At 46.5% G+C, this 26,774-nt stretch overlaps 2 protein-coding genes across 2 annotated transcripts; both read left to right on the top strand.

Annotated features, from left to right (window-relative positions):
- Nucleotides 1–1,390: 1,390 nt before the first annotated feature.
- LOC136438522 (clumping factor A-like) lies at nucleotides 1,391–7,980 on the top strand. The gene is made up of 6 exons (XM_066433332.1): nucleotides 1,391–1,514; nucleotides 5,010–5,104; nucleotides 5,665–6,927; nucleotides 7,228–7,449; nucleotides 7,663–7,756; nucleotides 7,893–7,980. Exons 2-5 carry the CDS (start codon nucleotides 5,016–5,018, stop codon nucleotides 7,730–7,732), a joined length of 1,644 nt encoding a protein of 547 aa, XP_066289429.1. The 5' UTR covers nucleotides 1,391–1,514; nucleotides 5,010–5,015; the 3' UTR covers nucleotides 7,733–7,756; nucleotides 7,893–7,980.
- Nucleotides 7,981–17,981: 10,001 nt separating this feature from the next.
- LOC136438308 (sarcoplasmic reticulum histidine-rich calcium-binding protein-like) lies at nucleotides 17,982–25,060 on the top strand. The gene is made up of 5 exons (XM_066433070.1): nucleotides 17,982–18,133; nucleotides 20,602–20,687; nucleotides 21,123–23,675; nucleotides 24,002–24,097; nucleotides 24,773–25,060. The coding sequence occupies exons 1-4, from the start codon at nucleotides 18,026–18,028 to the stop codon at nucleotides 24,075–24,077; spliced, it is 2,823 nt and encodes a 940-aa protein (XP_066289167.1). The 5' UTR covers nucleotides 17,982–18,025; the 3' UTR covers nucleotides 24,078–24,097; nucleotides 24,773–25,060.
- The last annotated feature ends 1,714 nt before the right edge of the window (nucleotides 25,061–26,774 follow it).

The following is a 26,774-nucleotide window of genomic DNA, read 5'->3' as shown; positions in this document are numbered from 1 at the left end:
CGCTCATGTCAACACGGTGCACCTAAGGTCAGCGACACCGTCATTATCTCTAATTATACTAAACGGGTCACGGAGGCCGTGGGAATCTTCAGGACTCCTCAAAACATCAAGACCGTGGTCGGAATATATGCCCTCGACTATCGACATTATTTTTGCCACATATGAATTTGGCGAAATGAGCAGAACCGTCTGTTACATATTTAGCGTGATGCCCCTACAAGGCGTTACAATATTGGTACGAAATTGTATACAGTGATCCCTTTCATGTCAGCTATACGCTAATATCATAAAAACTGTTTTTGCTCTATTAGAGTAAGCAGTTAGCGATTCCGCTACTTCTCCGGGGTCTGCGCTAGCTCGGACATGTTGTGAGGGACGGCATTCGTAAAATTCTGGGCGGTGATTTAAAGCCGACGGTCTCGTGTAAAGGGGAGCCCCAGGCGGCGAATCTCTGCACTTAAAAGAAGCTAACGCACTTATCAATAAGAGTAGGGGTGACCCGGTGTGCTTGGGCTATAAAACTGAGTCACATTGCGACCGAAAAGGCGCCATGCTTCGTCTTTCGTCTGACATCGGCCACTCCACCATTACTAAGTAACCCGTAATCGCTAAGCAGATCCTCTGGTGGCAAAATCTTAACTAGGTAAAAAGGCTATGTTGGCACCGAAACATCTGCTTGGAGATTACGTAACCCATTAAATTTTTTTCCCACGCTCTCGAGATGAGTCTTTAGCCACCCCTCGGGCCATCAGCACAGCCCGTTATCATATTACACACACGTCACTGCCTGCCTGATGCCGCCAAGGCTGATGTCCTGTTGTGACCGATAGAAACGCTACACGAAGGAGGCTCATGCCACGATGTGATGTATACTAAAAAAAAAGACAAACAAACAAACATAAAGTATCTCAGAAAATGTGACACTGCTTTGCCTAAGTGGTAAAACCAAGGACATTATGGTAAAACTAATGATGTTGATAATTTTGATATGGTAAGGCTTGTCTTCGTTGCCGCCTTGTTTGACAGTAACGTTGCCAAAATATTTATCTACCTGAAGTAATGAATGATAGGGTGCCATTGTTCAGCTGTCATCGTTAACTTGTGTTGCGAAATCAACTTATTGACCGTTGTGTGCAGTTTATTAAATCCCACTCTGACTTGTCCACATTTAGAGAGAACACAGATTTTACAAGTTCGGTTGCCAGGTTAGAATAATAGTGAACGTTATTGTTCGAAGATTTTCGAAAAAAAAAACCTTGGCAGCCGACTGGGTTGAAAACGTCCCTTACGTAACCTGCCGAATTAGATAGGTGATAGGTCAAGAGGAATGCATTCAAGGTAATAATTTGAATGATCTTTTGTCTGAGTAATTAGCAGAAAGGTGAGTCTCGACTGTCTCAGGCCGATCCGTTCTTGTGGGGCAGAACGAGTTCAAGTCTTCAAGCGGAGTCCCGCACGCGAGTTGATCTCCCTCGGGACGTCTAGAGATATCAGAAAGAAGGCACTTCGTAACGGTGAGCACGTGTTACATTTGCCTAGTTAAACATGATCAAGGAATATTTTGATTCTTTTAACCGTGGGTAACGGGCGTAGCTGTAACGGGGGCGGGTTGAGACCGTCGGGGCGGGGCTGAGGGTTCCGCCGGCGGTGGGCCGGGGCGTCCCCGTGCAGGTCCCGTTGGGAGCCCGGGGAGAGGGTCCACGGGCTGGGAGGGAGGGTATCGCTGGTTGTAGATGACCAGGCGTGGAAAGGGGCGACGCTCGCCTTACGTTGTCCAGATTTTGTCCGTAGAACATAGACGACATGGTCGAGATTCGACGCTGTGGTGTGACCAAAAAAAATGACAACGTCGACTCTCTTTCTTGAGAACATACCGTCGTGTTATTCATCTTGTATGTGGACCACAACTAAACCACTGTTCGAAGAGCCCGTTATGTACAGACTACGTTATCTGTTGATGTATGTAGGTTATCTGGGTTGTTGGTCTGTAAAGCGATTTTATGCTAGCCTCTAATCTAACCTCCCGTCGAGTTGAAAAAGTTGAAGAAATCGGACAGAAAATAGGGATAGATGATAGAGGGGTTGAGCTTACCCTTGAGAACAATTCATTCCCTATTTCATGCCGTTTATTTTACTGTAAGATTTCAATTCACGGACAGGCTGTAGTTGTTTAGCCATGGATTCGTCCCCATTTGTAGGATATCCACGTCATCACTACCGCTTTATATAGCCCATTTGACGACACCATGCAATCCGAACATGTAATGTAAATTTGAACATGAATCAGAGATACTTTTAAGCCCCCATCTCACCGGACACGTGCTGTGTTGGCGACCGAGCGATTTGACAGCGCGCTCAACGAATTTCGTCGATAAAAAACGAACCTTTTTTCGATTTGTGTGCTTTGTTGTATTTTTAGTCATACTTGTACGTTTTGCATAGTATTTTTCCCCATGATAAAGTCAATGGTAAGACAAATCCAGTTTAGCTCGCAGCAACGCCGCCAACGTGCCGCGGGTCCAATGAGATAGGGGCTTTAACGAATTTGTGGAATATAGCAGTCACTAGTCAGTTCTCAATTGACTCTGAATCTCTTCAAGCCCTGTATGTTGCCCACAATAAAGTAGTCACAGACAAAAACGGTCGTGCTAAGATAATTCTAGTCGGTTTAACTGGATTCGGTAGCCAAGTCGACTTAAATTTTGCGGTCATGTCATGATCCAAACTTGCCCCCAAGCTCAAATCGGCTTCCTCTCTCCCACTGCCGCTGCTGTGGTCCCGTACCTGCCTGTACTTTGACTTCAACTTCAACTTCAACTTCTTGATCTTCGATCGGTACCTGCTGGCCCTGCCATTTTACAACTGACTTTTTGGCACCGCCAGCGCTGTGAAAATGTTTGCCGCAAGCAAATAGAAGGTGTACCGGCTAGGATATCTAAAAAAACGCGTACAAACATTTGTGTCACGAGACGGATTCGTTCAAAAAGCCAAGTTGCAAACACGTCTACAAACGATAGTTACTACCAGGCTAACTACGCTTGCCGTAGGGAGAATAATTTGCCAGGGACGTTAGTTTTATTTGCCTGCACAGTTTGGAGGGAAAATGTGACTTCTCGCGGACTGACCCACCTGGCCAATAAGTCACGCATATTTGTGTCGAATTCTTTTCTCCGCACCCCTACAGGAAGGCCTAGTAGAGGCTTTGCAAGCCCACCTCTTGAGTGTTGAAGATCATACTTACAGTTGATAAATTTTATGATCATGATAGAAAATTGGAAATCTTTTCATAACAGTCATTTACTGGTACCAGTGTATAATCGCTATACGTACAGAATTGTCGTGATGTGTAAGAGTGATTAGAGTTAAAAAGGTTGAAGCCTTTCGTTTTCCAACATCCGGAAAAAGCGATAAATATCTCCAACCAAATGCCAAATATGCCCAAAAGCTGCCAGCCCAACTGCTACATCTGCTTGGAGATTATGTAAGTGTGACGTTGGTATGATGTTTTCTTCTCAATTTAACTCGAGGTGCCACACCCAGCACAGCAGAACACAACCCAACCAGTATCTTTAATCATATATAAGAGGTCATCCGAGAATCTAATCTCCAAGCAGATGTTTGAAGGTAAAATCGTAACGTTTTTCTAGCGTTTTTTTGCCTAAAACAAGGGACTAGATTACGATCTGCTTGAAGATTACCCAGAATCTTTCACCCTCCCGAGTAGGCCCGATATGCTCGGTACGTTACCTCCCATACCGGCCCTGCCATTTCAAGCCTGTAAAACCGCTTCTGGCGACGTTACCACCAAAACAGCTTTCAGCCAATCAGAGGGTTCACACAAGCTCATCTAGAGCAAAACCGCAAAGGACGCTGGGAAAGTATCAACCAATTAGGTTACGTCTTACATCGTTACTTTGGGTTCAGGACAAAATAACGGCTTTTTGTGCTTGTGCCAATAACTCAAAACCCTTTTAATCGATTTGTTTTGACTTTGGCATGGTCATAGTTATTGGGTTCCCGATGAAACATGGTGATTTGGGACACCGCAGCAGTATTTCTAGGTTTTAGAGGATTGTAGATCAACACCCAATTTAGACTCAGCTGTCGTTTGCCAAATGGTAGTTCTGTTGTACAAGCTGGAGGCCATTTAGCTACTCTCCAAGCAGAGCTTATACCCCGGCTTGCTACACTGCCTTGGTTGCTGCCTAAACAACTACCTGGACATAAATGGAACCAGATAAGAGGATACCAAACGCCTTAGCCCACCCCGAAAACACCGTAGCTACTTCCCGTAGGCGTGTTGCCTACGGTAGGCTTGTGTCGTACGGTAGGCTTGTGTCGTACGGTAGGCTTGTGTCGTAAGGTAGGCTTGTGTCCTACGGTAGGCTTGTGTCCTACGGTAGGCTTGTGTCCTACGGTAGGCTTGTGTCCTACGGTAGGCTTGTGTCCTACGGTAGGCTTGTGTCGTATGCTAGGCTTGTGTCCTACGGTAGGCTTGTGCCGTACGGTAGGCTTGTGTCCTACGGTAGGCTTGTGTCGTACGGTAGGCTTGTGTCCTACGGTAGGCTTGTGTTGCCTACGGTAGGCTTGTGTCCTACGGTAGGCTTGTGTCCTACGGTAGGCTTGTGTCCTATGGTAGGCTTGTGTCCTACGGTAGGCTTGTGTCCTACGGTAGGCTTGTGCCCGACGGTAGGCTTGTGTCCTACGGTAGGCTTGTGTCCTACGGTAGGCTTGTGTTGCCTACGGTAGGCATGTGCCCTACGGTAGGCTTGTGTCCTACGGTAGGCTTGTGCCCGACGGTAGGCTTGTGTCCTACGGTAGGCTTGTGTCCTACGGTAGGCTTGTGTCGTATGGTAGGCTTGTGCCCTACGGTAGGCTTGTGTCCTATGGACCTTTGTTTATAACACATCAGCAGCACACAGTCACCTGAATATAAAGAGTTTTGACTCATGATTGGACGCCTTCAAACCACCAGGTTGTCTGATCTACACATTTGTTTTGTTTACTAGGTAACAATGGGTTACAAGCTGGCGATGTTCCTGGGTCTGTCCGCCCTCCTGATGGTGCTGATGGTGGACCAGGCACACTCGCTAAGGCAGAAGAGGTAAGTTGAGGTCAATCTGAGTCTTTTAAAAAGTACGAGTCTTCGTATCAAGACATCCGGTATATTGTGGATGACTAATATAAACCTCTCGAGCATTATCAACTTACGTGCTCAGACTAACGTACTAAGATGAGGGCTACAGGGACAGGAAGATGTAAGCATACGTCAATAATAGTCTTGGGAATATTCATGAGAAATTGAGGCATCCGTCATCTTGTTTATTTGCATCACTCGAAAGGAAGCGTCAACTGTACCATGAATATCACAGTTATTAAACATGTTTGTATGGTGTAATGATGTTGTTACATTTCTCCCTAAATATAGGTATGCAATTCTATGATGTTTATCTAACTTACTATGTAAAGAAATGGTAGGAAAATCTCATTCCTGTTTCGGCCTTATCCTACATAAAGAACCTTCACATTTCTTAAAATGATACATGTATGTGTTACCACACAAGACGTGGACACATGTATGTATGGATGTAAGCCAGTCCCCTGATTTCAGCCGCTGTTGTTTACCAACAAAATCAAGCAGACTTTTTTTTCATTCTCCGCCAGGCTGGTGCCCCAAGAGGCACGCGCTATTCTGGACCTGCTGACCATCCTGTCGGATGAAGATACCGCCGCGGGGGAGAGCGGCAAGTCCAAGAAGGAATACGACCCATGGGGTGACCAATCGTCTGACCCTGCGACTGACCCTGCGACTGACCCTGCGTCTGACCCTGCGTCTGACCCTGCGACTGACCCTGAAGTCGACCCATGGGGTAACCAACCGGATGAGACTGCCTCTGACCCTGACCCTCCGTCTGACCCTGAGACTGACCCTGCGTGTGACCCTGAAGTCGACGCATGGTGTGACCAACCGGATGAGACTGCCTCTGACCCTGACCCTCCGTCTGACCCTGAGACTGACCCTGCGTGTGACCCTGAAGTCGACCCATGGTGTGACCAACCGGATGAGACTGCCTCTGACCCTGACCCTCCGTCTGACCCTGAGACTGACCCTGCGTGTGACCCTGAAGTCGACCCATGGTGTGACCAACCGGATGAGACTGCCTCTGACCCTGACCCTCCGTCTGACCCTGCGACTGACCCTGCGTGTGACCCTGAAGTCGACCCATGGTGTGACCAACCGGATGAGACTGCCTCTGACCCTGACCCACCGTCTGACCCTGAGACTGATCCTGCGTGTGACCCTGAAGTCGACCAATGGTGTGACCAACCGGATGAGACTGCCTCTGACCCTGACCCTCCGTCTGACCCTGAGACTGACCCTGCGTGTGACCCTGAAGTCGACCAATGGTGTGACCAACCGGATGAGACTGCCTCTGACCCTGACCCTCCGTCTGACCCTGAGACTGACCCTGCGTGTGACCCTGAAGTCGACCCATGGTGTGACCAACCGGATGAGACTGCCTCTGACCCTGACCCTCCGTCTGACCCTGAGACTGACCCTGCGTGTGACCCTGAAGTCGACCCATGGTGTGACCAACCGGATGAGACTGCCTCTGACCCTGACCCTCCGTCTGACCCTGCGACTGACCCTGCCTGTGACCCTGAAGTCGACCCATGGTGTGACCAACCGGATGAGACTGCCTCTGATCCTGACCCTGCGTCTGACCCTGCGACTGACCCTGCGTGTGACCCTGAAGTCGACCCATGGTGTGACCAACCGGATGAGACTGCCTCTGATCCTGACCCTGCGTCTGACCCTGCGACTGACCCAGCGGCTGATGCTTCATTGCCGGACCAATTGGCTGACCCTGCGATTAGCGAAGACCATTTTGAGGGTGATGGCCACGGCCACGTCGACCCTGAGCAGTGAGTCAATATCATAAACAATGGCCTTTCCAGTGTCCTTGGTAATACGTCTTTATAAAAGATGTTGAAAAATGTGCAATTTTTTTCGTAAAGCACAATATTTTTCGAATTTATCAGAGCTCTTCATTCTTGTCAACAAACACTGCAAATAGGGGAGCTCTAAATTCCATATGCAGTGCGTCTGGGTAGAAATCGAAAATGGCTCCATGTCCAGATTTCTGTAGAATATATTAAAAACTACACGTGTGTCAAATTTGGTGCCTTTAGACCAATCTGCAAAATTCATCTGTTTTTTTCCAGCCTTGTAGCTGGACTGAAGAACATCATGGACCAGGTAATTAACCTTCTGGGGGAGCTGGAAGAGGATGGGGAGGAGCATTTTGAGGAAGGTCACGTCCACGACGGCGATGAGGATCACTTTGAGGGTGACGGTCACTTCCACAGCGAGGAGCATTTTGAGGAAGGTCACGTCCACGAGGGCGTTGAGGAGGGTGGCGATGACGACCCAGCCTACCTTAAGCGGTAAGCTAGCGTCAATATAAGCGCTGTTAATTGAAAGATGATCTTTCCAGTAACCTTGGTATAACGTCATCCAAACGAAAATCCAAATATCGATTATCAATTCTGTACTGTCGCTCTACCGGTGGACAACTACAGAGAACGGCTTGATGAAATTTGATCTAGGCGGCCATTGTGTACCTTAAATTAAGAAAAGGTGTTCTCATTGTTCAACAGGAAGATCGTTGAGAAAGCAAGTAGCCTTCTTGAGCTGCTGCGCGAGAAGAAGAAACGCACTCAGGGGTGAGGGGCTTTTGGCATCCAGCTGCCAAAGGTAAGAAACGTCCACAGAACGCTTCGCCAGTAAGTTGAAAATTTCATTGTTAGAAAACCAACCATTCCGCACATTCCGTTGTCAATTTTCTTTCCTAACATATCAGCTGATTTAATTCCTTATATCGCCAACAGGGCTCTGGAATGGCGATGGTCCCGCCGCATCCTGCGTGTGCCGAGCACCATCCTGGCCTTCCAGCCCACTGCACGAAATGGCCTCGGATCCTGGCGTATCCTGAAGTATCCTGACGTGATCCGGAGCCTAAGATTCGGAAGAATCCGAACGGATCCGGGGCCGTATTATTTCCCGGCAGGCTAATGCGCATCCAAATATTGGGACTCAAGGTACCACTTGCATATTTGAGTTGTGTAAGTACGTACTTACACAAGTTGTGTAAGTGTGGTACCTTGAGTCCCTCCCAATATTTGGATGCTCATTAGCCTGCCGGGAAATAATACGGCCCCGGATCCGTTCGGATTCTTCCGGATCTTAGGTTCCGGATACGTAAGGATACTTCAGGATACGCCAGGATCCGAGGCCATTTCGTGCAGTGGGCGTGACTGCAGATCAGCCGCATAGATTTTAGCTGCTTTCGCTACGATGGTGAGTCAAAAGGTAATGCAAGTGGTTTTATTTGACTCATTTTTCATCGAATGAGTTTAGATTTGGGACAAATGTAAAGACACATATCCTCTTGAGACAAATATCTCAAATCAGATTTGTATGAACGACTGGGTTGGTTTCAAGATGACCGCGCCCTTGTACGTCTGACAGAAGCAAAGAGCAGTACAAGGGAGGTTGAAGTAACGTGCAATGAAATATTACCCTGGCCATCTTTAGCTACTGCAGGAGATTGAAACTGCACTGGTATCAAAATGCATATCTCTATAAGCCACATGCTTATTTTCATTTCTGAAATCCAATCATGTTTTCTTTCGTTGCTGGAGTGGAGTGAGGTATGAGTTGAATTCAGAGCGGTCGTCGGGGCCCTGAATATGTATTGTGTAGATTAAAGGTTAAGGACCACGCCCCCGTAAACTAAGAGAAACGAAACTGCTGTCAAAGCTGATCTGTTCTGATCATATCTTATTATGGAGGTGCGATCTCAGCTTCCTTTAGTATTGTGAGTGGGTCAGATCAAGGAGGTTATCTTGGTCAGATCTAGGAAAATTAACTGATCTTCTGACATAGTTCCAAGGGTGTGGTCATCTTGAAATCGACTCAGTTGTTTATCATATAATCGGAATAACAACACTAATATATTTCGGTCTCAAGAAGATCGGTGACTCTACCTTTGTGCCAATTTCCAACTCATTCGGTAAAATGATGAGCCTGATATAAAACAACTTGCATAACTGTTTGACTCATCCTCGTATATTTAACCAGGCAAGGCTTCTGAGCAGGTATCAACATCAACCAAGGTTACTTTAATTATCATCAGTGTAATTTGACTAATTCTTTCAAAATATACAAGCAAAATGTTCCACTAGCCCTAAAACATCAGGCAGTGACAGGGCGAGAGAAAGAGGTTAATCTGCCGAAACTTTGACTTGACTTATTCTTACATTACGATATCTTTAGGGTTCGATGTCATGTTCGTATTATCTTAACAGACACAAATGCGCCTCTGAGTAAACTAAGTGTTTCATCTGTCCGGACGTAAACTCACGTCATACCACTGTTAATGACGGTTCGCAGTACTAGTTCTTCTGTGGTTGTTCTCTGATGTCCTGCTCACGGCCTGTACCATAGATAACAGGGTTCCGTCAACTCTACCTCAAATTCTAATGGTTCTACAACAGGAATGTCTCAACTTTTCATTTTTTTTTAAACTCATCAAATCTAAACAAGACTGAGTATACACATGATAAAGTCTTTCGTCGTTTTCATGACTGTTTAAAATGTTGGCCTCCCACAATTTACCTGCAATTCTTATCTTCTTTATTCGGATTCCAATAACTGAAGAAACACAGAATGAAGTTAGAATTAAGAGTGTCTTCAAAGTTTCACCTTTGTAACACAGGTTTTCAGTGACTTTTAGGAGATCTTAAGCTTTCTTGTTTGACCTTTAATGACTTAGCGAACCCATAGGTCAGCTTTTGCCGCTCAATGTAACCAAGATTTCTCGCAATAAAAGACAGCGCAGGATGAAACACCTTGTCCTGTGTCGTTTTTACCGTGCGTCATGTCACTGAATCATATCACTGTCATTGATCATCATCAGCCAGAGTGCAGTAACATAGATAAGTTTAGTCTGTTAAGTAAGTCTTATTCTTCTCGAGCCTGATGGTGGAGGAGGCCCGCAGCCTCCTTGAGAGTCTCGCCCCGGAGGGTAACGCCTTCCCCGGCCTTAAGCTAACATAGAAATGGTTCTGGTAAAAGTAACATATTAAGTACCCCATATCCGAAACGAGGATGCCTAGTAATATTATCTCAGGGTTGTGCGTATATAAAATTGGGGGAAACGAGAAAATGTTCTCTCCAGACGATCATTCGAGATAGTTACTCTGCCTTAGATCCATCCTCTAATCTCCATCCATCCATCCATCCATCCATCCATCCATCTATCCTCTATTCATCTTCCATCCAACCATCCATCCCCTATCCTCCATCCCCTATTCTCTAGGAATCCATCCATCTATCCATCTGGCTAAAAGGCGCATCTTGTGAGCGTGGGAAAAATGTAACGGGTTACGTAATCTCCAAGCAGATATACAGATGGCAGAATTGGTGGCTGACGATGTCATAAGCTTTGAGGTGATTTATCAATCTCCAAGCAGATGTATCGATGGCAAGGTAGAATCAAAAGCCACCGGACTGGTTAGCCCTTTTGATACTGCCTTGCCACCGATAGACCTGCTTGCATGGACTTGGAGATTGATAAATCACCTCAAAGCTTATGACATCGTCAGCCACCAATTCTGCCATCTGTATATCTGCTTGGAGATTACGTAACCCGTTACATTTTTCCCACGCTCACAAGATGCGCCTTTAGCCACCCCTCCGGCCATCAGCACAGCCCGTTATCATATTATACACACGTCACAGCCTGCTTAATGTCGGCAAGGCTGATGTTCTGTTGTGGCCAATAGAAACGTTCCACGAAGGAAGCTTATGCTACAATGGATAGACATTATGTGAACTCATATCCAGGTCCGGATGCGACTCTGTTTTGCCTAAAAAATAAAACTGATGTTATTGGTAATGTTGATACGGTAAGGGTGCCTTGTTGAACGATAACGTTGCTGTATGTATACCTGAGGTGATAATAGGATGGCATTGTTCTACTGTCATCGTCAATTGGTGTTAAAAAAACGATCTATCGACTGTTAAGGCGAACCCCGCTGTGCACAGTTCGATAAATTTCATACATAGTCAGAAGAACAACGGATGTTCTTACGCGAATACTTCCTTACGAAACTTGCTAACAGACAGACTCAAACTCAGGCCTAACAGACTAAATTCCATTACGTAACTTGCTGAAGAAAGGTATTCAATTAAGGTTTAATTGCGAGGACCTTTTGTGCGAGTAATTTTCAGGAAGGTCAGTCTCAGACCGGTTCCTTCTGGTAAGACGGTGAGAAGCTCCGGCTGAGCATTAGTCCCCGTCGCAAGATCATTTCCTCCAGTGACGTCCGGACATAGCCGAGAGGATCCACATCAGCACGCGGTGAGGAAAGGTACATTCGTGTTGTTAACCTGCGAGACATATCTTTCAACCGTAGGGAGTGGTCTCTGCCGGGCCGGGCAGGTACTGGCGGGGCGGGGTAGGAGGTCTCGTCGGCGGTCGACCCGAGCGTCCCCGCCCAGGTCCCTTCAGCGAGCCCCTGTAAAGGGTCTATGGACTCGGAGGCTAGGGAAGGGTTGCCTGGTCGTAGTTCACCGGGAGTGGAAAGATTCAGCCCTAATCTTATGGGGACCAGATTTGGTCTTCGGAATATAAAGTTTCGTCGAAATTCGAGGCCTCAATATCGCAAAAAAGTGCAACGTAAAATTGTTTTATTCTGACCCTACCGTCGACAAGGAAAATGTCAATCTTGGACCTTTTGTACGAGCCGTCTACTCGGCATGAACGTGTGACGTTGATATGTTGTCTTCTTCTCAGTTTAACTCGAGGAGCCTTAGGTGGCAACACAACCAGTATGTTTAATCATATGCAGAAGTTCCCACGGTAAAATTATCTCCAAGCAGATGTTAGAATGGACAATCGTAACGTTCGTCTAGTCAAGTCAAGTCAAGTCAAGTCTAGTCAAGTCAAGTCAAGTCAAGTCAAGTGCACCGTTGTTTGTTGTTATGATCAGTCTGTCTACAACGCGGAGGTACAAAAAGCTTATGATTTTGCCTTCCAAAATTTGCCTGGAGATTGCAGGGAGCCTTCTTGACTCACCCGTTCAACAATCCTTGAAGATACCATGTGCATTTGTATTTATCCACTGGGCAGCGTTCCAGATAATTACTGAGTCTTAGGAGGGGTAAAATGGTAGGGGTCAAAGATATGATGACAATGGCAACAAAGATAAGACCAACTAAAGCACGGACCTTTCAAGGTTGCTTTTATCTATGGCAGGAGCTTTAATAATGTTTTTTATTGGTCAGAAATTACCCGAAATGGCAGGCTTTCTAGCGCTGAATTGATGCAGGGTTTACAGGTTTCATATAATACAGAACATGCATATACATATTTTGTCCACACTTGCACTACGTGGAACTGTCGCAAGGGTCTGGGCGGCTGCCATTCGGCGCCACCAGGTGACCTCAATACGACCTTCCCCAACCGAAGGTTGTTTATTATATTGAGATCTCCATTAGTGTCACATAAGAGACACTATTCTAGTTGCAACTTTGTTTATTCTGTAGGTAACCATGGGTTACAAGCCGGCGATGTTCCTGGGTCTGTCCGCCCTCCTGATGGTGCTGATGGTGGACCAGGCACACTCGCTCAGGCAGAAGAGGTAAGCATGTAGCCTCCACCAGGCCTTCCTACAGGCGTATGGATCGTACAATTCGGCAGAAAAAGGAATAGTAAAAGCTAGAAGAGTCAGTCCACGGTGAAGATCACATTTCGCCTGCAGATGAAACCCTGGAAAATAATTTCCCTATAGCCGTCGTAGTTAGTCTGGTAGAGACTAGTAAGAATGAGTCCGGGGAGAAGTGTTAGTCATCTTCTGGGTAGTCTAGATGTGTCAAGACATCCGAGATGTTTTGATGACTTACGTAAATCTCACGATCATGATCGACTTAAGAAGATGAGGGCTGTAGGCATACGTCAATATGAGCCTTGCCCGAAGCGGGCCAGTATGTATGATTATATACCTGAAGTAATGATAGGATGGCGTTGTTCAGCTGGAATCGGTAAGAAAGGTGATAGGTCAAGAGGAAGGTATTTGATCAAGGTTTGATCGGTAAGACTGTTTTTCTGGGTAATGTGTAAAAAAAATTAGGTCTCAGACCAGTTCCTTCTTGTGAGACATAAAGAGTTAAGTCTTTTCTGTTGTTTTCAAACCGAATTAAGTACAAGTCTTGTGTTCCTTCAGGTTTGTGCCCCAGCAGGCGCTCGCTGCTCTGGACTTGCTGGCGAATTATACGGTCGAGGGGGAGAGCGCCAAGTTCCTGAGGCAAGGTTGGGAGGAAGAGAGTCGTCATGAGGATGATGGTCACGACAATAAGTCCGTTAGGGAGGAGGAGAAGAAGCAGCATTCTGGGGGTGATGGGCACTACCATAAGTGGCAAGGTTGGGGGGATAATGGTCACGACCACCGCGACCTTGACCGGTAAGTTGATGTCAATATCGGTTTTGATAGATGAAGGATGACACATTCAATGACCTTGGAGGTAAACGGAGGTTAACATGAGCCTTGGGACTTCTGAGTAGTCTACGTATCACGACATGGGGATGACTTTCGGAAACTCGCGATCATGATCAACTAACTAAGACGGGGGCTGTATGGGCAGGACGGGGTAAGCATTCGTAAATAATAGTCTTGGAAACATTCATGAGGTATTGAGGCATCATCATCGTCTCTATACGCACCACGTACACAAGGAAGCCTCCGGTTTACCATGCCATTTAGTAAGATGCTATGTAACCGCACTAGCAGTGGGCATTAGTCCCGAATTGTTGTTGATTTTAAACCAAATTGCGTAGTAAAGGTGTGTCCTTTTCTTCAAGGATGGTGCCACAGGAAGCGCGCACTCTTCTGGATTTGCTGAAAGTTTTAGCGGATGGCACCGCCACGGGGGAGAGCGACAAGTTTCTGTGGGATGGTGACGATGAGGAGGAAGAGTATTTGTTTGAGTTCTTAGGGCTAGGGCAGGATGAGGAGAGCCATAATGAGACAAGTCAAGAACATGGCAACAATAAGACTTATGAGGTTGGTGGTAAGAACCATGACGAACATAATGAGGCTGATGGCCCCGAATACAATAGCGATGAGCCTGTCTTAGTTATTCTCCCGTCGTTGACGGAGGATGAGCGTCCCTCTCAATCCAACACAAGTGAGCATAACGTCAGTGAAAGCACCAGCCACGATGAGCAGAATGAGAGCGATGATAACGGCCTTGATGAGAAGTTCTCGGACCTTCTTGGACAGTTCGTGACTCTCGGGCAGAGGTTCTCCGATCTCAGTCAGAAGTTCTTGGTTCTTGGTCAGAATTTTTTGAAGGATGAGGGCCTTCAAGACGGTGGTCATGACGACAGCGAACATTATGAGGGTGACGGTCACGACCACACCGAAAGTGACCGGTAAGCCAGCTTCGATGTAAGACTTGTTAAATGAAAGATGACCTTTTTTGGTAACTTTAGTATAACATCTAAATGAAAAAATTACCCATTCCTTCACCTCGTTTAGAATCGTCTTTGGTAGCTCCACCGATACACGGATGTCTCGATGAAATTTGATCCGGGCGGCCATTTTTGTAACTAATTAATACAAAAAGTGTTTTTCTTGTTCTCCAGGAGGATCGTCGAGGAAGCACGCGAACCGCGAGTATGAGAGGCTTTTGGCATCCAGCTGCCAAAGGTAAGAAACGTTTACAAAAAACGTCTGTAAGCTGACGGTTGTTTTGTTACAGAACAAACCACTCCGCATATTCTGTTGTTAAATTTCTTTCCTAACAAATCAGCTGATTTCACTCCTTATATCGCCAACAGGCCCCCAGAATGGCGATGGTCCCACCGCATCTTGCGTGTGCCGAGCACCATCCTGGCCTTCCAGCCGTGACTGCAGATCAGCCGCATAGATTTCAGCTTTTGCGGCTCCATTTAACAAAGGTTTCTCACAATAAAAGAATGCATGGTACAGGACGTTGTCAACTGTATTCTTTCACACGTAGCCTGGATACCAGCCTGGTTAGTTTACGGCTGCTCAGATATTCGGTACATTAGGCACAGTTAGAAGCAGATGTGCCCTAACCAAGCTGATACCCAGTCTATAACACACGCCATAAGTAGGGTGAGTTCGTTGATCAACTAGAAGTCGAATTCAGGAAGCAAGATTAGATGGAGTTTTAGTTTGGCCAGTTTTTACTTTGACCGATACGGCCTGGTAAAGTCTGGCTTCAGCGCGCAAACTCCGTGATTAACGATCCGAAGTGGACTTACGAAGACAGCCGAGTTTTCCCGATGAATCCCGAACACCGGTCGGATGACGCCATACCTGTCCGACTGGTTCTATCAATCGTCATATAGTTGAATACTCAACGGACGACAACAATGGAAAGAGGGTACTCGAAGTGACTTCGAATCTCAACATAGTTTTCAACAGTTCTAAGCATTGGTCCATCCCCCCCCCCCCAGTCCATAGGCTATCGTTCAGAAGTTAGACAAATGAGCAGAATAACTACATATATGTCTCATGGGCCTGGGCGGACGTGCAACACTCCCAGCACCGTAGAGATATGCTAGGGTCACATTTCCCATCCGGGGCCCGGCCGGGCAGTCTTTGTGAACGACAAGTATGATATAAAAGACAACAAAAACACAAAACGTACACTTTGATTTTTCGTTTCCGTAAACAGCCCGGCCGGGCCCCGGTTAGGAAATGTGACCCTAGCAATACAAGGGAACTCCCGATTGTATAGGTTACCAGGCTTGGGCCTAGATAACCACACTTCGTTTATCACACACCAAGCGTGATGACGTTGCAAGCTGCTGCAATATTGGTGCGAAATGGACCACATCGGTCCTTTTTCAGCCAATATAAGCACCGCGGTATTTACCCCCGTCAAGTAAGCAATCGGCGATCCCACTTCTTCTAATGGGTCGGCCTTGGGTGAGAACACCGATTCTGCCATTGTTTGGACGTTATGTAACCCGTTATGTAACCCGTTTAGCCCCCCTCTCACTGAACCCGTGGCACGTTGGCATCGTCGCTGCGTCCTGAACTGGATTTGTGTTACCATTGACATTATTATACTGCAAAATGAACAAGTATGACTAAAAAAGACAACAATGTACACAAAGCGTAAAATGATTCGTTTTTTTACGATGAAATTTGTCGAGCGCTTTGTCAAATCGCCTGATCGCATCGACGTCACCAACGTGCCGCGGGTCCAGTGAGATAGGGGCTTTACTTTTTTTCTCACGCCAGCACTGTACGCCTTCAGCAACCCCTCTGGCCATCCACACAGTCTGTCTAATATACGTCACGGCGTGGTCTTGTGCTCCCGGGTTGATGTTTATTTGAAATAGAGAGGGGGCGGTACAAAAAACTACCTGTATGCGAAAGAACTTGTAATACTGCATGTCAAGCACGGTGAAAGATGAAACACATTTTATTTCAAGTTGCCCCTTCTACGATCAAGAAAGAAAGGCGCTGTTTCATGAGGCCACCAATTTCTATCCAGACAAAAGGAAAACTACTCTCCTCTTAATATCACAAAACCCAAACATTATAGAAAAAGTGGGATCATTCGTCTTCCACTGTCTCGGAAAAAGAAGTCAAACCCAAATAAGATTAATTTGTCTGTCCGTCCTTTCATGTTACATGTATTTGCAATTTGCCTACGGGCAAGAACTTGCAATAAACTTATTATTGTTATTTATCTATTGGTTCAACATGAACATGTTGTTCCGATGTTCTGTTGTGTCGGAGGGAGCATGAATCATGCTTCAATGTGTAATATTCCATTAGGTCAAATCAAATTATATTCAGGTTGCGATATGACTTAATTCTGAGCAAACGGTAAAACTGATATTATTGACCATATTGATATAGTGATCTCCGTGTTTAACGGTAAAGTTGCACGAAGTGGACCCCATGTAAACAGGAGGCGTCCCTCCATCTCGGGAGATGAAGATGAAATAATGAAAAGTTTTATTGCAAATTCCTGCCCGTAGGCTAATTGCAAGTACATGTACATGTAACACGGAGTGGACGGACAGACAATAATGAACAGTATAACAAATGTCTACTCTAGTCTTAACTACTGTCACTAAGTTCTAACGTATTGAGTTCGACTTCTTTTTCCGAGACTGTGGAAGACGAATGATCCCACTTTTTCTGTGATATGTGGGTTTTGTGATGTTAAGAGGAGAGTAGTTTTCTTTTCATCTGAAAACGTGGAGAAATTAGGATGAAATATGGTGGCCTCTTTAAACAGCTCATTTCTTTCGTTGTCGTAGAATGGACAACTTGACATAAAATGTATTTCGTCTTCCACCTTGTTTGACATACAGTATTTACAAGTTCTTTGGCACACAGGTAAGTTCTTGTACCGCCCTTTCTCAATTTCAAGGGGGTGGGCACTAATTCTAATTTTGCTAATTGCAGAGCGTAAATCGAAGTTATCTAATTCTAAATATTTTTCCATGGTATAAGTTGTTTTGCACGTAATGATCGGATTGTGTTGATCAGATGTCATCGTCAAGATGACGCTGTGATGACGTAAGGCGTATCTCAATTTGGTAAGGCCCCCATTCCACTTGACGGCGATCGCGCTGCGCTCTCGCTGCGACCTAACCTGAATGTGTGTAACCCTTGACGTCATAATTGGAATATCATGCAAAATGCTCAAGTATGACTGAAAACGTAACACAACACACAAAGCGTAAAAAGATTGATCTTCATCCAAGAACTTCGTTGAGCGCTCTGTCTGGTCAATGTTAGGTCGTAGACAGAGCGCGGCGAAGTCACCGCCCTAGTATAATTGGGGGTGTAAATCCACACATGAATTGTCCACATGATCGCATTCCATTCAGCCATTCAGCCAAAAACAACAACAACACATATTCAAAAGCACAGTGTAAGTTTGAGTGAGAAGTTTTATATGTTTTCTCGCCATATGTCCGAGATTTGTAAACCGCGTCGGTCAAAACGTCGATTAAGTCACCTGCCGAAGAAAGGTGAAGGTTGGGTCGAGAGGAATGTAATCAAGGTGAGAGTTGATTAGCCAGACTTTTGGGCATATTTGTATGGCCTTTTGGGTACTTTGCACACAGCCCCTAAGTCTCAGACCGGTTCCTTCTTGTTCGTCACAAGGAGTTCAAGTCTTCAAGCTGAACAGGAGTCTCCGACGCGAGTTGAGCTCCTCCGAGAACGTCTTATCCGAGAGAAGACAGGTGAGCACTTGAACAATTCGTTACGTCTTGTTAAACAGAAGGAGAAGAATTTTGTACAAGAGGCCCAGTTTGATTCGTTCAACCGCAGGTAACTGTTGTAACTGTGGCGCGTGGCTAAAACCGGCTGGGCGGGGTATGAGGGTCTCGCCGGCGGTGGGCCGGGGTGTCCCCGTGCAGGTCCCGTCCTTTGCCCCAGGAGAGGGCCCACGGGCTGGGAGGGAGGTGTTGGCAGATCGTAGATGACCGGTACCGGGAAGGGTTGTCGTTCGCGTGAAGGTGTCTAGATTTGGTCGGTAGAACATAGACGACTTCGTCGAGATTCGACGCACCAATACTGAAAAAAAATTCTCTGCTGCATTCCAACATACCGTCGTGTATTTAGTCTTGAATGTTGATCACAATCAAACCACTTATCAAGGAGCCAGCTTTATAGAGGATATGCTATCATGATGACTGATGTGTGCAGTGATTTTATGCTAATGTTTACAAGACCTCCCGCTGAGTTGAAAAGTTGTGGAAATCGACCGCAAATAGGGATTGAGCTTGGACCTCACTTCATATTTCCAGCCATTTTCTACAGTTTTTTTGTTCATCTTGACTGGGAGGTCTATGTCAGGCTGTAGTTATTTGTTTGTTTGGCGCTGAATTTTCCCCTAGCTTAGATCATAACCCCTACTTTGTGTGACCCCTTGTCGATATTAGCTCATCTGATTTAGTATTTTTAATTTTGAATAGGAGGAGATAATTTTGCCATAGAATGTGTGTCTATATATGTACGGGATATGTCCAGACATGTTTATTACCGAGGTTCATCTGCCGGCTAGCCTGGTAACCAGACCACCTGGAGCCCCCTCGTATCCCTCCGGTGCTTGGAGTGTTTCCCGCCCGCCCGGGACTGTTAGCCCACGCCGGGAAATTTTACGCCTTTTCCCTCCCAATAGCTTAGCCTGGTAGCCATTCACCACGGCCCGGCTTAGGGTTGATTTTCCGACCCAGTTTTACTAATTATATAAGGCCTATATGCCTTTACTGACAGCCTATCATTTCCAACTAGACTTTCTAATAATGTAGTGATTGGAACCAATAGCGTTAAAAAGATCAAGGGTGTGCGCTCATGGGCCTGGGCGGGCGTGCAACGCTCCCAGCACCGTAGAGATACAAGGGAACTCCCGATTGTTTAGGTTGCCAGGCTAACCTTTCGGGCCTAATGAAAAAGCCACAATAAATAGCTCATACGTTTGCAGTATTTTTTAATACTTAAGGCAGAAAAGTGTAAATCCTGGAGTCTTTTATTCCAGCCGTCCACTGACATGTAATTCCGATCAAGAAGGTTAAAGAAATATGTCTGACGTTGATATTTTGTCTGATATCAATTTAAGTTGTCTTCTTATCAATTTAACCCGATGTGCCTCAGGTCAGCAACACGGCCATTATCTATAATTGTACACAACAGTTCCCACGGGAATGGGGTCCCCCAAGAGTACGAAATGGAACGAAATGGAACGAAATGGAACGAAATGGAACGAAATGGAACGAAATGGAACGAAATGGAACGAAATGGGACGAAATGCAACGAAATGTAACGAAATGGAACGAATGGAACGAAATGGAACGAAATGGAACGAAATGGAACGAACTAAAACATATGTAACATTATGAAATGAAATACCAGTAGATAGCAAAATATAAGGAACGTTGTAACATTCACAGTAGACCGGAACAGGAAGCAAATACATAATATAACGTGTTTTATTTCTTGAATCTGTTTGATAATAGTACATACAACGTTTTTGCCGCGTTTGTGTGGCTAGATTCTTCCCTGAAACTGAGAGCGCCGCGTGCAAAGAGATCCACCGCTCTTCCTTTGTGTTAACCAACGATCTGCAAATGAACTGCTGCAAATAGCAGGGAAAACCAGCAAACGGAACTGAGTATCGAAGTAAGGGCTAGAATATACAGAAGTTGGTAAGATTGCATCTCATAATTCACCAAGAGGGCATGAGCCTGGTTTTCCCTGCTATTTGCAGCAGTTCATTTGCAGATAGTTGGTAAAATCAAGGAAGAGCTGCCGAGCTCTTTGTTTGCGGCGCTCCCATTTTCAGGGAAGAATCTAGCCACACAAACGCGGCAAAAACGTTGTATTTAATATTATCAAATGGCAAAGTATCAGACTCCATACTTTATGTACACTGTTTTCATTCCTTAGAAACAATGAGCTACAAGCTGGGGGGGTTATTAGGCTTCATAGGCTTAATATTACATGCATGTTATTTTTATTTCGTAGACAACCATGGGCTACAAGCTGGCGATGTTCCTGGGTCTGTCCGCCCTCCTGATGGTGGACCAGGCAGACTCGCTCAGGCAGAAGAGGTAAGTTGAGGTTAACGCGAGTCTTGGCAAAAGTGTAAGTCATCTTCTGAGTAGTCTTCGTATCAAGACTTCCGAGATGTTTTGATGACTTGCGATCATGATCGACCTAAGAAGATGAGGGTTGTAGGGACAAGACGATGTAAGTCACTGTAAGCATACGCCATTATGGGCCTTGCCTAAAGCGGGCCAATTTGTATGATTATATACATGTACCTGAAGTAATGATAGGATGGCATTGTTCAGCTGGAATCGTTAAGAAAGGTGATAAGTCCAGAGGAAGGTATTTGATCAAGGTTAGATCGGTAGACGGTTTGTCTGGGTAATGTGTGAAAAGGTTAGGTTTCAGACCAGTTCCTTTTTGTGAGACATAAAGAGTTAAGTCTTTGCAGTTATCTTCCAACCGAATTAAGTAAAAGTCTTATCATTTTCCACAAGGATGGTGCCCCAGGAAGCACGCGCTCTTCTGGATTTGCTGAGCATCCTGGCGGATGATACCGCTACGGGGGAGAGCGCCAAGTTCCCGAGGCAAGGCGGAGAGTCAGAGGAGCATCATGAGGGGGATGGTCACGACCATAAGTTCCTGAGGGGCGAGGAGTCAGAGGAGCATCATGAGGGGGATGGTCATGACCATAAGTTCCTGAGGCAGGAGGGGGTTTCAGAGGAGCATTATGAGGGGGATGGTCACGACCATAAGTTCCTGAGGGGCGAAGAGTCAGAGAAGCATCATGAGGGGGATGGTCACGACCACAAGTTCCTGAGGCAAGAAGGGGAGGAAGAGGAGCATCATGAGGGGGATGGTCACGGCCATAAGTTCCTGAGGGGCGAGGAGGAGTCAGAGGAGCATCATGAGGGGGACGGTCATGACCATAAGTTCCTGAGGGGCGAGGAGGAGTCAGAGGAGCATCATGAGGGGGATGGTCACGACCATAAGTTCCTGAGGGGCGAAGAGTCAGAGGAGCATCATGAGGGGGATGGTCATGACCATAAGTTCCTGAGGGGCGAGGAGTCAGAGGAGTCAGAGGAGCATTATGAGGGGGATGGTCACGACCATAAGTTCCTGAGGGGCGAAGAGTCAGAGGAGCATCATGAGGGGGATGGTCACGACCATAAGTTCCTGAGGGGCGAGGAGTCAGAGGAGTCAGAGGAGCATTATGAGGGGGATGGTCACGACCATAAGTTCCTGAGGGGCGAAGAGTCAGAGGAGCATCATGAGGGGGATGGTCACGACCATAAGTTCATGAGGGGCGAAGAGTCAGAGGAGCATCATGAGGGGGATGGTCATGACCATAAGTTCCTGAGGGGCGAGGAGTCAGAGGAGCATCATGAGGGGGATGGTCACGACCATAAGTTCCTGAGGCAAGAAGGGGAGGAAGAGGAGCATCATGAGGGGGATGGTCATGACCATAAGTTCCTGAGGGGCGAGGAGTCAGAGGAGTCAAAGGAGCATTATGAGGGGGATGGTCACGACCATAAGTTCCTGAGGGGCGAAGAGTCAGAGAAGCATCATGAGGGGGATGGTCACGACCATAAGTTCCTGAGGCAAGAAGGGGAGGAAGAGGAGCATCATGAGGGGGATGGTCACGACCATAAGTTCCTGAGGGGCGAGGAGTCAGAGGAGCATCATGAGGGGGATGGTCACGACCATAAGTTCCTGAGGGGCGAGGAGTCAGACGAGCATCATGAGGGGGATGGTCACGACCATAAGTTCCTGAGGGGCGAGGAGTCAGACGAGCATCATGAGGGGGATGGTCACGACCATAAGTTCCTGAGGGGCGAGGAGTCAGACGAGCATCATGAGGGGGATGGTCACGACCATAAGTTCCTGAGGGGCGAGGAGTCAGACGAGCATCATGAGGGGGATGGTCACGACCATAAGTTCCTGAGGGGCGAGGAGTCAGAGGAGCATCATGAGGGGGATGGTCACGACCATAAGTTCCTGAGGGGCGAGGAGTCAGAGGAGCATCATGAGGGAGATGGTCACGACCATAAGTTCCTGAGGAGCGAAGAGTCAGAGGAGCATCATGAGGGGGATGGTCACGACCATAAGTTCCTGAGGGGCGAGGAGTCAGAGGAGCATCATGAGGGGGATGGTCACGACCATAAGTTCCTGAGGAGCGAAGAGTCAGAGGAGCATCATGAGGGAGATGGTCACGACCATAAGTTCCTGAGGAGCGAAGAGTCAGAGGAGCATCATGAGGGGGATGGTCACGACCATAAGTTCCTGAGGGGCGAGGAGTCAGAGGAGCATCATGAGGGGGATGGTCACGACCATAAGTTCCTGAGGAGCGAAGAGTCAGAGGAGCATCATGAGGGGGATGGTCACGACCATAAGTTCCTGAGGGGCGAGGAGTCAGAGGAGCATCATGAGGGGGATGGTCACGACCATAAGTTCCTGAGGGGCGACGAGGAGTCAGAGGAGCATCATGAGGGGGATGGTCACGACCATAAGTTCCTGAGGGGCGACGAGGAGTCAGAGGAGCATCATGAGGGGGATGGTCACGACCATAAGTTCCTGAGGGGCGAGGAGGAGTCAGACGAGCATCATGAGGGGGATGGTCACGACCATAAGTTCATGAGGGGCGAGGAGTCAGACGAGCATCATGAGGGGGATGGTCACGACCATAAGTTCCTGAGGGGCGAAGAGTCAGAGGAGCACCATGAGGATGATGGTCACGACCATAAGTTCCTGAGGGGCGACGAGGAGTCAGAGGAGCATCATGAGGGGGATGGTCACGACCATAAGTTCCTGAGGGGCGAGGAGGAGTCAGAGGAGCATCATGAGGGGGATGGTCACGACCATAAGTTCCTGAGGGGCGAGGAGGAGTCAGAGGAGCATCATGAGGGGGATGGTCACGACCATAAGTTCCTGAGGGGCGAGGAGTCAGACGAGCATCATGAGGGGGATGGTCACGACCATAAGTTCCTGAGGGGCGAAGAGTCAGAGGAGCATCATGAGGGGGATGGTCACGACCACATCGACCTTGAGCGGTAAGCTAACGTCAAGATAGGCTTAGATAGATGAAAGATGACATATTCAGTGACCTTGGCACAAGACAATTCTTTCACATTCTTTCATCTCCTTGGAATTATTTTTATGTCACTCTACTGGTTGACGGAACAGATGACCTTTCGATGAAAGTTCACCTTGATCTGGGTTTAATTTATTAATTTATTAATTTATTCTTTTACTAGGGCTTGGCACTGATTTTCAGGGAGGCCCTAGGTACACATATACAAACAATACACTGATATTCACATAACAGAACATATTTGTTCCTTACCTAATGTCAAGAAAACTCATTGTTCTCCTGAAGGATTATCGAGGAAGCACGCGGCTTTCTCGAGCTGCTGCGCAGGGAACCGGCTCAGGGAGAGGCAGGCCGATACTGAGGCGTGTGGCGTCCCCGAAGGTAAGAATTAACACACTGATGATAATGGTTTTATTTCTCCTTAAAAGAGTGACAGGGTGACAGGGTGTAGGGTAGCCTCCGTTGCAGGCTCTGAAGTGGCTTTTTGGGGGGCTAAATAATACACTTTTTGCAGCTAGCCCGTAACCATCAGCCACCCTGATAGTTACGGGGTGGCTGATGGTTACGGGCTGGCTGCAAAAAGTGTATTATTTAGCCCCCCCAAAAAGCCGCTTCAGAGCCTAAAACGGAGGCTAGTGTAGGGACACTGAATTGATATGCCGCTTTACACATCAAGAATAGACATTAAAACTACATACATCACATACTGTTTTTTGCATCGTAAATTGTTAATTGAAAAGGTTTCGCGCATTAAATTCTTGAATGAAAAAGGTCCGCACAATTATAGCGAGTCAAACCGAGCTGTGGCAGGTTAATACGTTAAGATTTGTTGTCTTTGTTCAGCAGTCTTACGATGTAAGGTATACTGCTGTTTCTAAATCTTTCCGTCCTAGTTCTGACTGTTTTACACTTCTTCAGTAAGTTTAGGGTTTCTTTGTTAGAAAATAAATCATTCCGGACTATGAGAGCACCAACGGCGTGCGTTCAGCTTCTTTCCGAGTGAACGTGCGGTAGCAGATTTCTGTCGTTGATTTTTTTTTGACATATCATAAACAGGACCCGGAATGGCGACGGTCCCGCCGCATCCTGCGTGTGCCGAGCACCATCCTGGCCTTCCAGCCGTGACTGCAGATCAGCCGCATAGATTTTAGCTGCTTTTGCCTCATTCAACCACGAAAAAGGCCCGTGAGCGGGTATCAAATTTTACCTACGCAACAAAAGGTTTCAATTGACTTTACGTGACCTTTGCAAGAAAGGGTTCAAGTGAGTTTAAGGAGATCTTTGACACTTTTTGACTTAAGGGTCAGCTTTTGCTGCTTTATGTAACCAAGATGTCTCGCAATAAAAAACGTAAGATCAAAAATCTTGCTCTTGGTCCTTTATGCGTCATGTCACTCAGTGTTAGCCTTGACTTTATAATAGGAAGATCACGCATAATGTACAAGATTGACTAAAAGACAACAGAACAAACAAAGCGTACATAATACGTTTGTTGAGCACTCTGTCAAATCGCACGCCGGTTGCAGTGAGGTCACCAACGTGCCGCAGGTCCAGTGAGAAAACTAGCTTTACGTATCAACACCCGACGGAGGGCGGGCTGGCGAATATCAACAAGGGATCCATTATCTTAAGTGAAGACCAAGTTTGAGCCACTTGTGTGTCCCCTTAAGTTCTATTGTTCTGGATTATTTCTTTACAATGATTCACGCAATGTCAGAAGTCTTGTTATACAGCGATGCCATCCCCAGGCGAGCTCGCACACGTTTTTCACGTCCCTCCCCGTATGCGGATGGCTGTGCCTGGGGGCAGGGTGAGAAGCTAATTTGCCGCGATAATGCAACAATTACTTATCTCCAAGCAGATGCTACGGTGGCAGGAGCAGTATCCATGCGACAAACAATATGCAGTCTGCTTGGGGATTCGACAATTACTACAGTGCATAATCATAGTAATTACAAACAGTTTTGATATATTGATGATGTTTGCATTAGTTTTTGGCAAAAGAACGTTTTTCGCAACCCGTAATGCCTGAGGTATTCAATGTGACATTGGAAGGATTCGAATAATTCGAACGCACTTCGCATGCACCACTTTCGAAAATTCGAACACCGAACTCTGGCGTTGGAATAAATGTTCTTTAAAGTCTTTGTTCGAGGACACCAAATTATTTTCTCCACTTCTTGGCGCATTTCGCACGGAACAGTTTGTTTTCGGGCGAGTATGATATAAAATTAACGCAGAACGGCTTATTCAGCATCACCCTCGGTACTAGCTCTCCCACGGTTCCGATAGCCCTCCGGTTTTGGGGTCTGGCTGGTATCTCGGGTGTTGTATTCCCTGATGATTACCTGGCGGCAGAAATCAAGAACTGGAAGTGTGACCTGTAAGATTCGACCCGTACATGGATCTGCCTGGGGCAGGGCGACAGACTAATGTACCGGGATAATGATCAATTATCAAATCACACACAAGGGGTAAACTACAACCGCCATAAGTATAATGTAAACATTGCCAACCTTTGACGCTATTCATGTGCCCAGTCATGGGTCGACCTAGCCCCCACGAGGCCTTTGTACGGGTGCGTGGATCGTAGAGTTCGGCAAATGGGGAAATGATTGGCCAAGAGAGACAGTCTTCAGTCGAACCGCAGGTCACCCTAGAACGCGTTATTCTCTTAGATAGCGCATTTGCCGCGTCTGGATTTGACCCCGTTGCATGGGTGTAAACAAGAGCCTGTCGTGCAGCAAAAATACCTCAGACCTATATAATGTATATACTTTTTCAAATCTACGGGATTTGCCCAGTACAGCAATTCAGATTATTTGCGCATTACAAAATATCAGCGAGCGCTGTGGCGTTCTAAACATGAGCAATTTTTGGTCACTTTATTTGTGCTCGTTTTTTTTACAGCTCACCTAGATCCAATCAGCTATTTCCACAGCATGATAGTCCATATCTTCAGCTTTAAATTGATACCAAAGTTCCTTGGTTAATTTTAGGAGCAACGGGTTTGCCCCCAAAAAAACGAACATCATGTCAGTTTTATGGCGTCCTTTTT

Source organism: Branchiostoma lanceolatum, chromosome 7 (genome assembly GCF_035083965.1).
Source record: "Branchiostoma lanceolatum isolate klBraLanc5 chromosome 7, klBraLanc5.hap2, whole genome shotgun sequence".
NCBI classification, from domain to species: domain Eukaryota; kingdom Metazoa; phylum Chordata; class Leptocardii; order Amphioxiformes; family Branchiostomatidae; genus Branchiostoma; species Branchiostoma lanceolatum.
The sequence above is the reverse complement of the archived record's forward strand: the minus strand, read 5'-3'. Positions and strand labels throughout refer to the sequence as shown.